Below are 16313 nucleotides of genomic sequence, written 5' to 3'. Positions count from 1 at the left end.
TTTTTGACAGATACTACGAGAGCAGCATCAAGTCCTGTTGCCGAACAGCACGTGCAAAAGGTTGCAGCCTTGTATACAAGCTGAACAGTGAGTCACCACTGCCAAAGCAGAACGTCATCCTAAATGTAACTGCAAACAAGCAACAAGTCATCAAGATGATCATAGATCAGTTGTGTTCCATGCAAGTACCAGAGGGCAAACGATTGATCGTAACTGGACCTGATCCGCATCCAATTGCTGTTGGTGTTGGTGCACTTGATGTTGGTGTTGGTGTTGGTGCTCTTGCACACCATCTACATTTCCAAACCAATGGAATACCACACACAACAAAGGTGGTATTGGAATCAACGTCTCGCACTTGAGAAGTCATAGATGTCAATGAGGTTATCAAGAAACACACGAAGATCATGCCCAATCTACTTGGAGCCCATGCATTGACTGGATGCGATACCGTTCATGCCGTTTCCTGTTTCTATAGAGTAGGAAAGGCATCTGCACTCAAGACTTTGGAGCCCTATCCTGATTCTCTACTCCTTGGTAATACTGAAACGCCTCTCGATGAAGTAATAGAATCCTGCTTGAGATACTGGCATCCCTGTACCAAGAAGAACCAAATGACTCTCTTGACACAATGCGAAGAAACATTTTCACAAGGAAGGCTGGTGGCAAGCGCCTAGTACCTCCCAAATTAATGAGTCTTACACCAACTATGGCCGCTTTTTGGCCACATTGCCAGCGTGCCCATTATCAAGTAGCGTTGTGGGTGGCTGCTGGCAAGCCAGTACCCCCAGCCCTAGACCAAATTAATGAGTCTTACACCAACTATGGCCGCTTTTTGGCCACATTGCCAGCGTGCCCATTATCAAGTAGCGTTGTGGGTGGCTGCTGGCAAGCCAGTACCCCCAGCCCTAGACCCATTGAAGAATGGATGGAGGATGAAGTCTTCTACGATTCAACCCGTCTATCTCGAAAATGATCAGCCAGTCGACCGGAAGAAGTCCTCAATATCATTAAGTGTGGGTGTAAGAGCGACTGCAGAACAGCCCAGTGCAGCTGCACCAAACCGTCATTGGCATGCTTGGAATTCTGCCGCTGTAAGGGCGATGTCCGCTGCCAAAATCCAATGAACAAGACATCAGAAGAGAGTGACAGTGACATGAGCAGTTGTGAAGACTAATAATATTTGACATTGTTCGGCACTGCTATTATGGAGGTGGTAAGACTAGAAAGACTTCAATATTATTATGGTAAATGTTTGTCTATAATGGACAAAAATATGGTTTACAATGAATATCTATATCATCTATATGCTCATTTATTCATTATTTTATTTATACGTGTATATAACTTTCCCATTACACAAAGTAAACTTTGTTAGTTAGCCTGCTGGGTTCACTATATCGGTATCGACTACAAAAATAATAATCATATTTTGCGTAAAATGCTCAAGGTTTCGCGTCTGGCACTCATCGAATTTGGAATCAGCACCCTCGAATTGACAAGAAAACATCAAAGAACCTTTTAAATGGACATAGAATAAGCATTTTCATGATTCGGCGGCCATTTTGGCAGCCATTTTGATTTTTTGTTTCCGCGTTTTACGAAAAATGCTCAAGGTTTCACGTCTGGCACTCATCGGATTCGGATTCAGCACCCTTGATTTGACAAGAAAACATCAAAAAATCTTTTAAATGGCCATAATAAGCTTTTTCATGATTTGGCGGCCATTTTGGCGGCCATTTTGAATTTTTTCGCATATTACAAGAAATGCTCAAGGTTTTGCGTCTGGCACTCATCAGATTCGGATTCAGCACCCTCGAATTGACAAGAAAACATCAAATAACCTTTTAAATGGCCATATAATAAGCGTTTTCATGATTTGGCGGCCATTTTGGCGGCCATTTTGAATTTTCGCGTTTTACGCAAAATGCTCAAGGTTTCGCGTCTGGCACTCATCGGATTTGGAATCAGCACCCTCAAATTGATAAGAAACCATCAAAAAACATTGTATATATAAAAAAACAAGGTTCCTTGCTCTCTAGCCTGGACTATAGGGGGTGCTTTCAAAAAGAGGGAACGAGCATACGCGTACCCTAAATAACACTGAGTTGGGGGGGGGGGGGCGGGGCGGGATCCAAGATCGCATCAGTGGAAAAACCACTGACCGCAGTGTAGTGGGAGAGAACGCGCGCTTGCTGTGCATGTGTGTATACGTGTGGGAACGATGCGTACAATCTAGTGTGATAGAAGAAAAATAAAAACAAAGGACGTAGTGAATCTGGCACCATAAGTTACCAGGCCATCTGCCGATTTTTTTTTTCTTCGAGGGTACACCACCATTACACCGATCCACAGACAGGCATGGTAGAATGTTAAAAATCGGTGAAAATAGGGACAACAATCGAGGTGAGATTACATTTACAACAAAAGACAAGTTCACTTTATTATGGCAGCTGGCAGCGGCAGCGAGCGGTGACCCGGCCCTGGATTTTTCCTTCAGCGGCCTAGAGCTCGGCTGTGCTCGGTGTGCAAGCGCTTCTCTCGAAAGGGTTGCACCTGTCTTCTCGGGCGCAGGCTTGCAACCATGCTCCATAGCTCAACAAAAACACCACTGCAATCGTTTCATTTCCCGTTAGAATGTGTACATGTATGTACATCATGTGTGTAAATATTATCATATGCCCTTACCCTTAATTATCATTAAGATCGATCTTTTTGAGAATATAAAATTATATCGAATTTGTTGTTTTTATGTATTAAATTTATATTTTTGTAATATCTTCATTGTTATTGTTCACGTTTGAATATTTCACAGTTATAATTTTTTTGTTTGTTGGTAAAATGAATTTGTTGATAAATATATAGTTGAACCAGCTAGTGTTTTTACGGAAGCGTTAAAGTGCCATTCTACTTGACGACATGACGAGATATTTCATCTTGTCAAGTCGACTTAATATCCACATAATATCCACATGAACTTTTTGTGAAGTCGACTTGGCAAGATAATTTATTTCGCCATGTCGACATTACTTTTTGGGTAGTCGACTTGGTAAGATAATATATGTCGCCATGACGACATGTATGTTTTAGAAGTCGACTTGGTAAGATAACTTATGTCGCCATGACGACATGAACTTTTTGTGAAGTCGACTTGGCAAGATAATTTATTTCGCCATGTCGACTAATAAAAGTTGATAAGTCGACATGGTAGGTTAAATATCTTTACATGTCGACATGATATGGATATTAAGTCGACTTGACAAGATGAAATATCTCGTCATGTCCTCAAGTAGAATGGCACTTTAACGCTTCCTTATGTTTTCTCCCTGATTGCACGAATCAAACAATCTTAACATGGTAGCAGAAGCGGATCCAGGATTTCTTAGGGGAGGGGGGGCCAAATTTCAAATTTTGGGGTAGTGAGCACTAATTATTTTTTCTTGACCCTTGAAAATTTCAAAAAATCGCACCCCCCCCCCCCCCCATCCCTTGAGCGCCAGGGGGGGGGGCATCTCCAAAAAAAGGTAAAATTAACGCTTGTTTTTACACATTTTTTCCAGGGGGGTGCCTGGATCCGCCACTGCATGGTAGCATCCGTAAATAACAGTTATTTACAATTTTACCATATGACATGTGATAGAAATATAAATTCTTTGAATTAAGCTGCAGGATTGATTGAAAATGTGACTGACCTTTGCAAGCATGCTCATGTCATTTCTAACTATATATTTCTTTTCAATTTTTTTCAGTTGGATTGACGCATTTGACCGAGTGACGTCGATGCTGAGGGCAGGATAATTTATAGAAGAATTTTCACCCATATTTTTATCAGCATGTCTGCAGGTATATCGTGCATGACATTTTCCACTTGAAATAGTTTTCATTTTAGTTTTCATATATATTGATATTTTAATGATGATGATGATGATTCTGAAAGTTAAAGCACCTTCACACAAACTTTATTTATGGAGGTGAAAATACAGAAAACAATCTCGCCATGTAAACCCACATGATGGTGATGATGATTGTTATTATTATTATAGTTATCATCATCATCATCATCATCATCATCATCATCATCATCATTATCAATTCATCATCATCATCATCACGTACCACCACCACCACCATCATCATCATCATCATCATCATCATCATCATCATCATCATCATCACCACCACCACCACACCACCACCACCACCACCATCACCACCACCATCATCATCATCATCATCATCGTCGTCATCATCATCATCATCATCATCGTCATCATCATCATCATCATCATTATCATCATCATCATCATCATCATTTGTATTGCTATTATTATTAATTATCATCATAATTTGTAATTATATTTGTGAAGAACAAGCTATCAAATTTGATGACAAATCGTATTTGCGAAATCTGTTAGTCAGCATGATCTTTGTAAATTGTAGTTGGTTCTTGAAGAATGCCTTTTGTTGCCTTCAGAAAAACCTACCGGTACAGCATATTCATTTAAAGACGAAAGTGAATTGTGCTTTTATTGTAACACACTTTCTGTGATATTCTTTAATCTATGTAGGGAAGAAAAAAGGTCGTCAGAGTTGGACATCAGAAGACTGGGATGCAGAATTCAAAGCAGCAAGCCAGAAACTTGCTCAAGACCTAGGACTCGATCAACCCAAGCAAAAACGCAAAAAGGATTCAGTGTGGGTCTATAATAGACCAGATCCTGAAACTGGGCTTATCAAAAAAAGGTCAAAAGAGAGAAAAAGAAAAGCCCCAAAGAAAAGTAAGTAGTTATTATTATATTTATATTTAGAGCTTTGACATGAATTCACATGCTAAAAGAAACAAATCAAAATTATCCAACCACCTGCCGTTATGAACGTCAAGTGCAGGTGATGTGTTTTTTTTTCGTACACATCTTATGGTGTCTCACAAGTTTTGATTGCAGTATATAACAGAGGAAAACTCCTGATGGTATTTTTTTTCCTTTTTTCCACATTACAATTGGCTCAGTTATTGCGACTCAGTTTGTAACATGCCGTCATAAATCGTAATACTGTCTTACTTTTCCACCAGAAGGGGAATCAAAGGCTCGACTTCAAGTACCACAGAGGGAAACTCTGCATGGTATTTATTTTCCTTTTTTCCCCATGACAATTAATATTCTAGTAATCACCTTCTGTTGGCATTATAGCAATATTGTAGGAGATGATTGATACTCATTTATGTCCTGCAACTCCAGGGACCCGTTTCACAAAGCCCTTTTTTCAATGACAAATGACAAAAATCAGTGCCAAATCTGCAGATAACCAATCAGAAGCAAAGATTTCACTAGCTCATGAAAACAAATCTTACAGTTCATATTAGATCACAAATTTTCGACGTAAATTATGTCTTTATCATGTGGTTTTGTTGTATTTGAAACTTGGAACTTCTCCTCTTGGTATATATATATATATATATTAGGATATGATTTTATTTCATTCTCCATTGATCTCTGTGCTCATCGTTTCCTTAATTTTTTGATAAATTATGCATCTGGAATTGCAGCTTTCATCTCCTTGTTTACAATACACTACTTTGAGGGGTCAGTGACACAAAGACCTAACTCTATTTTGGCCATTTTGAGAAAAAGTGTTTTATGTTGTCGCTGAGCACTTGGGCCCTAAGGAGATAAGTCTATGTTTCACTAGGACATTTTTCAGAACATTTTGATATCAAATACTCATTTTGGCAAAATATGGAGTTACGTCTTTGTGTCACTGAACCCTGGACTTGTATAATTATCTTACCATTCGTGTCTGTATACCTTAACAAGCAAAAATATAAATGTTCATTTTGTTCAGGTCATGTACTGGAGGACGCACCATATTACCACCAGGGGGATGAAGTGTTTCTAGAAAGTTCTTGGCAATCAGGTATGTGTCATGCACCATGAGTGTTCCATTGTTTGTCAGTTTGTCTATTACTTTAGGACTTAGTTATGACTGTCTTGTTGTTGGTTTTCGAGAAACGAGTACAAGGCCTGTACATTAAGCCTCTCGATTTTCTCGCAATGGCTGGCAGCGAGTAAGTAGGGGGAGGTCGCATTGCCTTGTTGTGGTACGGTGGAGATCAAAATTAGATCGGCTAGATTCTGGACTACTACCAAACCAGACACCAGTTGATCAGAAAAACTGATATGTTGCCATATTTTCATGTTTACATTGATTTGTGAATATACTTTTAATATAATATCATACTGAAAACCCTCCTCTTGTTCTCCAACTGATGCAATTATGGGAGAATACTGAAATTCAATGAAAATAAAGACTACAATTGAAGTGAGATTACATTTACAACAAATACAACTTTACAAGTTCACTTTCTCGTGGCAGTGACCCGAGCTTGAATTTTCCTTCAGCGGCCTAATTTAGAGCTCGGCTATCTGTGCTCACCGCACCGCTTCTCTCAAAAGGGTGATGACTTACGCCATGGGCATCGGGGAAATAAAGGGAGCAGCTAGTGCCAATTAAGATTAGAAGTTACATCACCTGTATTCGGCACCTGCCTTCTCAGGCACCTTATTAATACAGTGTCTTGTAATGCCTACCTCCATGTATATGTAAAAAAAACATTAAACATTCAATCGTGATATTTTTAGTATATGATCGTATTTTAGGGCAAAGAAAATATCAGGTAAGCCAATTATCAGACCCGATGTGATAATTTTTTAACCGGAATTGGATATTTTTGGTCCAAAATTTTCAAAATAATCAAAATTGACCACATTTTAGTGTTGCAATTTGGACCTCTGGATGTAACTGACAGGACACTAATGTGTTTGCTGCCATCTATTGGCCTAGTAGTAGGGTCAGGGCATTTGTGTACAGATGGCTGCCTGCATGGAGTCACTCTAGTGCAACTGATCAAACTGGCAATTGCAGGTCAATTTATCCCACTTTGGATCAAATTTATTGTTGGAACCTGTGTTTGAAGTAACAAATATGCCCAGAAACGGAAATCACCACTTTTAAATATTTCCTTTATAATATGCTAATTATCTCTGAATTAGAAATTTGTGACAAAAATTGCTATAACTTGAAAAATATTCATTAGAATTACTTCAAAATTGGCAGTACCGGTAACCGTTAACACTCGTTTTCATACAACAAATGATCCTAATTCCTATGATGTCTTTTGCACATACAGTAAATACCTCACAAGCAAAATTGTTAACAAAAATCATTCTAATTTCTATTTTTCATTTAAATATTATAGTTTGATGTAAATGATGAAAATTATTCAAACAGTGTCATAGGACTGTTGTGCATTCCATGTACTATCAAAATCACATAAAAGTGCCTTGATATTGTAATTACAATTACAGTAGTGGTACAGAGATCAAGCACCACAATATTTTCTGAATATTCATGTCCTTGAAAAATTTGCATATAATTTGCATATTTAATGAGATACATAAATTTCTCCAAAAGATTTAGATTCTCCATTGTCTCACTCTCAGCTTTCCCAAAATATATGCTTAATAAGAGTTTACTTAATAAAATGAATGATTTATTCAGAATTCTTTATCAACTTGCATTTCACTGTATTTTACCAGACTGGCCCCCTTAAAGAGATGTCTAGAGTTCAATTAATACTGTGAATGATTTTCTTTGTTTGTTTTTCCAGATAAAATCAAAGAAGAAAAGATGGACAGTGCAATGGACAATGGTCTCTGTTTCAAGCCTCCCATGGCTGTGAAAATTTGTAAACAAGAAGGTAAGACTGTTTTGTCATGATGTATGAGTTTATTGCTGTTTGGTCTACAACCAGTTGGTCTACTACCCAATTGGTCTATTCCCATATGTTCTACACCTACTTATCATTTGGTCTAATGACCATTTAAAGGTAAAGATCCAGTTATGGTCATGCGATTGCATTGTGAAAGAAACGTTGTGGAATCGATCAGAAAAGGTTGATCATATCTAGCATCTAGCATCTGCAAGGTTCTGGAATCATCAAAATGATAAGAAATTTGGCCCATTCTTCGTAAAGTTACAAGCACTATACACAGAAAGATGTATATGGGACTACCCTATATCTCTCACAGACCATGAGAGAAACAAATTTATCAAATATATGAATTAGTTGGCGGTTTCCCGGCAAATCATTTTATCATCATGTATTAGTCAAAACATATTCTTTCACATGACTGGTAATGAGAGCTTCCATTTCATTTTTTTAAATTGTGGCGTTTCCAATACTGGTCTTTACCTTTAAGCTTAAAGACATTTGGTTTAATCACCATTTGGTCTAATCTCCAATAAGTCTACTACCCATTTTGGTCTATTGTTCATTCAGTCTAATTTCCAGTTATAGCCCAATGCCTATTTTGTATACTATCCATATGGTTAATAATCGTGTAATCATAAATATTGATAATCCTCAATTCGAAGAAGAAGTAGGCCTAGTAGCCTAAAGCCCACCACATACTATACGATCCTCCTTCGATCCGATATTTGAATGAATGGCAATTATATTAGATCTGGGAATCTAAATCAACGTCATCCTTTTGATTTAAGTTCTAAGTAATGATAGGAATACTAACAACTGGAATTTTAGTGCATTTAAGCCTTCAAGTCAGAATAAAAGCTGAATCAGCTTCAAATCCCTAGATCCCCTGGGGGGCGTTTCATGAAACAATTAGTCGGTGGTTTTCAGCCACTAATATCATGTTCACCGACAATTCTTTTGTCACCGACTATTTTCCAGGCCTGTGATTGGTCAAATTTAGTCAGCGCTGACTAAATTGTCGGTGAACATGATATTACCGGTAGTCAGTGAAAACCACCAACTAATTGTTTCATTAAACGACTCCCAGATGTCACTACGATTCTGAGCCGATTTTGTGTTTCCTTCTTTAAGGAAGCTTGATCGAAATCCATTGGATTTCAGAGATTACTAATCATATGATTATCCAGATCCTTGATCATTAAAGTAATCACCCAAAGAAAATTGACGACAACTGACAATTATGGACAAATTATATACAGTTGGAAAGATTTTCTCTTGAAAAACATGAAGAATTTGCTGAAAAATCATATACATGTGGAGATATCATGGAAAGGTGTAATATGCCATTTTGTGGCTAGCTGTTTCTCACATGGGACGTCACAAATTTTGGCGCTCTACAGAGGACCGTTAAAGACAGAAAATATGGATCTCAAAATTAACATTTTTGAGAGTTGATTACTGCGGATTGTAGTCAGATATAGTACATAGGGTGCTGAAAGGGGAGTTTTGCAGATAAGTAGAAATTCGATTCTCAACCGAGATTAAAAGTAATCGTATGTTATTATGTTTAAATTGATTTTTATTTTTCAGTTGTCATCAAAATCGAGAAAGATGACTATGTGGATGGTGACAGCCAGTGTCCAACGCTACAAAGTGGACAAGAAGGTAATCATTGTCCCAAAGTTCTCATCATTTCCTGGTTCCTCACTGACACTATGAACATGACAGACAAAGAAAGAGAACAAAATTTACAGTTCCTCATTCTGTGTTGCTGTGGTAGACAAAGGAACATCCCTTCACTGCTATTATGTAAAAATGTGTAGAACAGGTGTCACATGCATATTCACCTGTTCTACACATTTTTACATAAAAGCAGTGAAGGGATGTTCATTTGTCTACAACAGCAATTGTGGAGGGTAGAATGAGGAACTGTATATTTTGTCCTCTTTCTTTGTCCGTCATGCTCATAGTGTCAGATATGATGCAGTAAACCATGATGGTTTTTGTTTATATATATAATGCCATTAATGTGCAATGGGCTTCATATTTCTGTATCTTCCTACAGAGCCTATGAAAAGAGCTCAAGTTAATTATATTAATTATTTATTTATTTATTTATTATATTAAACATATGTTACAAAACAACAACCATGGTTTATCACTTTATATCTTATCTTATCATAACTAACAGCCCCACTGCACTACTTACAGGGATGCCAGTTTTCAGGCAATAGCTTGAATTCAGGCCCTGGCGAGGTATTTTCAGACCATAGTTTAGGCTTTTTCAGTGTGTACAAAATAGCTCATTCTAGGTGATTTACAGGCCCTCTCATAAATTCTAACTGGCATCCCTGTACTTATACATGTAGCTACTTGCGCCCTCTATATATATAGCAAACAATACCCAAGCGGTACCCATGGTTCCCCCATGATCCCCTTTTGCTTATGTTAATTGAGAGCTGATTTGATGAGATACCACCTGTCAGTGACCATGCAGGGAGGTCTAATCCCTCCTGGCCAGTGTGTGTGTGTATTGGGTTTTTACAGACGTGTATCAATCAGATATGATTATTTACGTCTGGGACCGACCTTTAAACGTCACAATCCAAAAGACGTGTCTCAGTTTCGAACCTGCGTCCTCGGCTGAATCAGTTTGTAACTTCCACTTTATAGCTGGATTACAGGCGCACGCCACAACGCCTAGTTTATCCTGGCCAAACTAGTGCAGATAGGCTTTAAGATGGTGTTCGTAGGTTGGGACCCAGAGAGAATAGACCAGTTTGTAGTTAGTTCGGGGTACCAATGGCCCCAAATACCCATTGATCTGTTACACGTGGAGAAGTCCCACTTTGTGTATTTTAGAATAATCTCTGCCAAAGTAATGGACGTGCTTCATGAATACCATGATGTGAAATATGCCAAGTATGGGATTCTATGAAATACTATTTAGGTTTGTACACAATGCAGTCTTTCTTGATAATATATATTATATATATTTTCCAAATGTTTTAATGCATTTCTTTTTTTTGATGTGCTTTTGCCATAGGAAGCCTTATGATCGACAAAGAAGAGAAGGTGGTGTTCCAGAGAAGTGATGGATTCAAGATTTACTTCATCAAACAAGAACTCAAGGAAGAGGTTTGCCAACAAGAGACTGGTAATAATTAACTACTACTTCGTCTTCTTCTACTTTGAATTATTATTATTATTTTTGTTGTTGTTACAGGCATGATATTCTGATCTTTTGTAAATTTATTTGAGCATTTAAATCCAATAGAAATTTAACATTTAAGTCCATCAGAAGGCAGAAACTTCAGGAGACGTTGTTCTCCTGAACCCCTTTCCGGGGCTCTGCCCCTGGATGCTGGCCAATGATGTTTATTTGGGGGGCCTATGTAAATATCATCCCTGTTACTATTATTTCCCTGTATAAAAAAAATGCCATCTTGTCAACGATTTGTGCATTTTCACCAGGTCCCTGTTCCAAAGGAGACATGGCCTTGGAACAAAGTAGTTTGCAGCAATGGACTTTGGAAGCTCAACCAAAGGAGAAGACTTTTGTTGGAGATACCAAACAAGATTCTGTCGAAGAAGCAGAGGGAGTACAGGCTGCATCTCAAGTCTCTTCAGGGGGCTGCAGAAATGTCATCAAGGAATCGAGGCATGTTCTCTTAGATACCAAACAAGATTCTGTTGAAGAAGAGGGAGTAGGCCTACAGGCAACATCTCGAGTTTCTTCAGGGGGCTGTAGAAATGTCTTCGAGGAATCGAGGCAAAGGAACTCGGAACACGGTAGAAGTAAGCATGCTAAGCTGCCCAGTAATGTTGGGATGGGACATATCAAGGCAGAGGAAATAACTGAGAGTGAAGACGGCAGTGAAGCAAATGTGGCTCTATCTTCAAAAGCTGACAAAGCTATAGTTAAGGTTGAAGCCCCAGTTCCTAGGACATACGCTTGTCCGACGTGCAGTCAAAGGTTTTCTAAGCGATATCACCTGAAAGAACACAAGTATAGGATACATTCAGGAGAGAGCCCTTACGAATGCCCTCAATGTCGGAAAGGTTTCGTAAGACTGAGGGATCTGGAGTACCACTTCAAAATACGCCACAGGAGCATTTACAAAACGACCTGTGAATGCGGAGATATATTAACTGATAAGCAACTCGACGGCCATAAGAGAACATGCAGGGGAAAGAAGTTGAATCAGTGTGCTCAATGTGAGAGCCAAATTCCTGGAGGGATAGATCTGACCCAACTGAAGACGGTACACGATGCAGAAAGGCCGTATTGCTCTGGATATGTGAAGATTTTACCTCTAAATGCTGCTCTATCAATTAAATGTGAGACAAAACAACCCAATGTTAACCCACATGATTGTTTGAATAGCCCAAGGCAGGGACTTAGCAATGCAGAAAATGGCATAAAGAATAGCCTTGAACAAGGGTTGTCTTCAAGTGTTCCTGTAGGAGGAATTGATAGAGAGGAACTGAATGAAAATCGACAGAAGAGTGTACCGGTAAATGACAAAAGACTTAGCAAATCTGAGAATGGTGCAAGTTGTACAGAAAATGCAAAGTTGATCAATGATGATGTACCCGAGTCAAACCTCACTGCAAGAGAATGTGAGGCAGAAGAGGGCAAAGAATCAAGTATTATTCTACCTTCAGGGTCTAACACGATTAGACTTGGGAAAGGAGTTTTTAAACCGTTTGCATGTTCTGAATGTAACCAAGGCTTTTATCATCAAAGTTGGCTTGTTGATCATTTAAGGAGGCATCATGCTGGTATTTACAATCGGCTAGGTTTGTGAATGTGGAGAGGGAGTTTGTTCAGAGGAAGCATTCACCATCCATTAGACATACCTGCCATTTTTATTTTAGTTTTTATTTTTTTGTTGTTGCCAAATTAGGCTTGTTTGATCATGTCCCGCGGTTTGGGAGATCACATATTGATTGCGTTGAAAAAGCTGCATGATCGAGCAGCGAATTGGGATTCGCTTTTTGGTACAGATTTACCGCGTATTTCCAGTTACACTGCCACTGCAAATGGGATTTCTTATTTTCGAAGGCATACCGTGCTAAAAATTCCTAATTCTTTTTTCAAATGTTGGCCCTGAAGACAGAAAGATGTGCTCTAAAATAAATAAGAAGTTTGGATAGTTTGGTCACCTGAAAGATCATATGTACATGTATACACATACTGGTAAAAAAATACTTTTGAATGATCTACAATCTAAAAGCCCCCCGCCCCCCCCCCCCAAAAAAAAAAAAAAAATAATAATCCAATGAAGGCCACTTGTGCACCATTAGGTAAAACATCATAGGGTTGGTTTCGACAAGGTGTTTGAATGTGGAAAGTGGTTTTCTTCCGAATCTGAAGTCATTGCTCACAAGAAAACACATGACACAGGTCACAAGCAAGCACACAGACTTTGTTGTGGCATCAACATCAAGATTTTGAATTGTTATCATACTGGTAATTTCAAAAGTATTTGTTCAAATTCCATGAAACTTGTATTGTACCCAAGGGTTATCAAGTATCACAAATCATATAACACCATGTCAGGGTCACAAAGTCAAGGTCAAAGGCAATTTTAGGTCAGTAGACTTGGATTATGTTTTTACAACTTTATGTGACAATGAATAAATCATTGTTTGTTATTTGCTCATATTTCATTAAAGTTATCAATCTTGGTACAAATAATAGTAAATAATTCTTCTTCTGATTCTTAGTCAATAGTCACTTCAAAATACTAATTATATAATATTCAGAGGATTTTTTTTAATTTTTTTTTTTTTTTTTTTTTTTTTGGGGGGGGAGGGGTAGTGCCCTGCTTATGGGCCACCCTGCCTATAAATAATGTCACAACCTCAATTTTTCATCATATCGAATCGCGTAATGCAGGCGAGACCGCCGAGAGGTTTCCCTTGTTTCATATTTGCAAATTCTCAAATTATACTTGCGTTTGCCTTTCATTTTTGAACTCCAATACAAGCAATTGTACATGTTCATAATTATCTTAGGAAACTAGATGTACAAGATCCCTATACAGTGTGAGTCCAAAAAAAAATTACACCTAGAAGATTTTTGCATTCTCGCAAACAATGCCACCTGTTCATCCAAGCGTGAACACATACCACACAAAAATGGTACCAAATGATTAGGGATCAAACACTCTTTCATAATATGTATAATAATTTACTGTTCATAGATGATTTTAAAAATAATTAGCAATTTTCTAGGTGTAAACTTTTTTTGACTCACACGGTATAGTTGTTTATGAAATTATTTTGACACAGTATTTGACATTTCAGTGACAGTGAGCGCATTTGCACATGAAGCTGGAGTGTGCTGCAAACATGGCTCTTTATATTTGTGTATTACTCTACTGTTCACTTTATTCTAAAAAAAGAATGAAGAATTATCACTCTGTGTATTTTTATCTATACAAGTTCTTTTTTATGTTGGGAAAGAACATAGCAAATGTTTCTATGATCTAGTATGAGTCTGTATCTAGTCTGTATGCAATGTACTTAACCGTGCACTTGACTGCTATTGGCTTAAAACGCGCGGCATACCCCCTGTGCTACAGCATTTTTGTACCGTTCAAAAAGTGTACACTGTACACGAAAAGGCCAGATTTTTTTGAAAGAGCGCCATCTACTGTTCAAGACCTGTATAACATCATTGCAGTACTAATTACACAGTATGTTATCGGTTTATGTGATATGGTGTAATATTGAAGCTCTACAAAAATTGCGCTTCTAAATGATCATGAAGTGCCTCAAAAAAGTAAAAATATTTGAGTGACCGGTTTTATTTATACCATACTCATTTTCCCCAATATACTGTAGTGTTATAAAAACCATAAGGAAAATGAAAAATGAATTTTCGATTTCCAATCCTAAATATCTTGATAGTCAGACAGGCGATCGGCTTGTAAAAGTCATGGGATTCCTGACTGACCTAAAGGTTTATAATTATGATTGCAGCATGGGAAAAATCCAGGATTTTATTACAGAATCCGAGGCAATATTAGCGAGTCATTTTAAGGGTGTTAGGTAAGTTTGCCTCTGATTCTAAACAATATCCTTGATTTAGTTCGTGCTGCAATCATTATTATAAACCTTTATGTCAGAAATAAATCCCATGACTTTTACAAGCCAATCGCATCTTTGATTGTCAAGATATTTATGATTGGAATTTAAAATTTCAGAAACGGTTTTAAACAGTTTTGTTATAACACTACAGTCTATTGGGGAAAATGAGTATGGTAATCGATCGCTCAAAAATTTCTACTTTTTTGAAGCACTTCATGATCATTTTGAAGAGCAATTTTTGTTAGGGCTTCGATATTACAGCGTATCACAGACATCACATGATTTTGACTGATTAAGAAAGATAAAAAAAATATGTAAAAGTACTTTTGAATCGATGTATTACAGTGACAATGAATAGATAAATATATAGATTGCCACCAGCTCACCACTGATATGTCCCGTTTTAAAACAACATTACTCTTAAATGTATCAAATCGAAGACAGAAAATCAGATACAATGTTCTTGTACATGTAAGTTTTTTTTTCTGGATAACGTTGCATTCCTCTTGCCTTTTGTAATGTATTTTTGCCATCGCAGACAACCTTGCCTCAGGAGTGAACTCAATAAAAATTACTTCTTTTTGTTATTGAAATGTGCTGAATGGTCCTGTTAAATATATTTCGTGAAACAATGCCTTTAAAAGCAAATTTGCTCTCAGATTCTGACAAATAATTTATGATTTTGACTGATTAAGGAAGATAACAAAATATTTAAAAGTAGCCTTGAATAAATGTATTACAGTTGCACTGAATAGATATAAAATATCTAGAATGCCACCACTGACTCGATATGTCCCGTTTTAAACCAACATTACATTTAAATGTATTAAATCAAAGTAACACAATTAGATACAATGTTCTCGTACATGTAAGTTTTTTTTTCTGGATAACATTGCATTCCTCTTGCCTTTTTAATGTATTTTTGCCATCGCAGACACCCTTGCCTCAGGAGTGAACTCAATAAAAATTCTTTCTTTGCAATTGAAATTTGCTGAATTGTCTTGTTTAAATATTTTCTGTGCCCAGTGTTTCTTCTTATACAGTCAAACCTCTTTATAAAGAACACAGATGTAAGACACACTTGTAAAAAGAACGTACATTTATCTGCTCCAAATTTGGAGTTGTTTATATATTTCTAGCCCTGAATGCGATTGCAACGTCCTTTTTCCTTTTTTTAAATCGAGCTAAAGCAATTTTAGCAGCATTTTTTGTCACCCATTTAATTGTTTATACATGTACCTGGTAATGACATATTTTGCAATCCAAACATGATTTCTATAGGGCAGTAGGGTATTGAAATTGCGCTTAAAAGCTTATTTTTGAAGTTTTTTGTACCAAGTTCCTGATATACATCAAGGTTCATTGAAACGAGGTAGTTTCATTGGTCCCAAAGAGGTTGTTTCATTGGTCCCAAAGAGGTTGTTATCACGAGGTTGTAGTA

At 37.5% G+C, this 16313-nt stretch overlaps 1 protein-coding gene across 1 annotated transcript; it reads left to right on the top strand.

Moving 5' to 3' along the window:
- The first annotated feature begins 2228 nt into the window (after positions 1 to 2228).
- On the top strand, positions 2229 to 12746 carry LOC100893271 (zinc finger protein with KRAB and SCAN domains 3). Its single transcript, XM_030978645.1, has 9 exons — positions 2229 to 2406; positions 3750 to 3843; positions 4569 to 4778; positions 5072 to 5122; positions 7667 to 7756; positions 9362 to 9436; positions 10818 to 10928; positions 11246 to 11989; positions 12682 to 12746. The coding sequence occupies exons 2-9, from the start codon at positions 3834 to 3836 to the stop codon at positions 12744 to 12746; spliced, it is 1356 nt and encodes a 451-aa protein (XP_030834505.1). The 5' UTR covers positions 2229 to 2406; positions 3750 to 3833.
- The last annotated feature ends 3567 nt before the right edge of the window (positions 12747 to 16313 follow it).

This window comes from Strongylocentrotus purpuratus, unplaced genomic scaffold (assembly GCF_000002235.5).
Source record: "Strongylocentrotus purpuratus isolate Spur 01 unplaced genomic scaffold, Spur_5.0 spur5_scaffold_1, whole genome shotgun sequence".
Taxonomy (NCBI): domain Eukaryota; kingdom Metazoa; phylum Echinodermata; class Echinoidea; order Camarodonta; family Strongylocentrotidae; genus Strongylocentrotus; species Strongylocentrotus purpuratus.
This window is presented reverse-complemented; position numbering and strand designations above follow the sequence as displayed.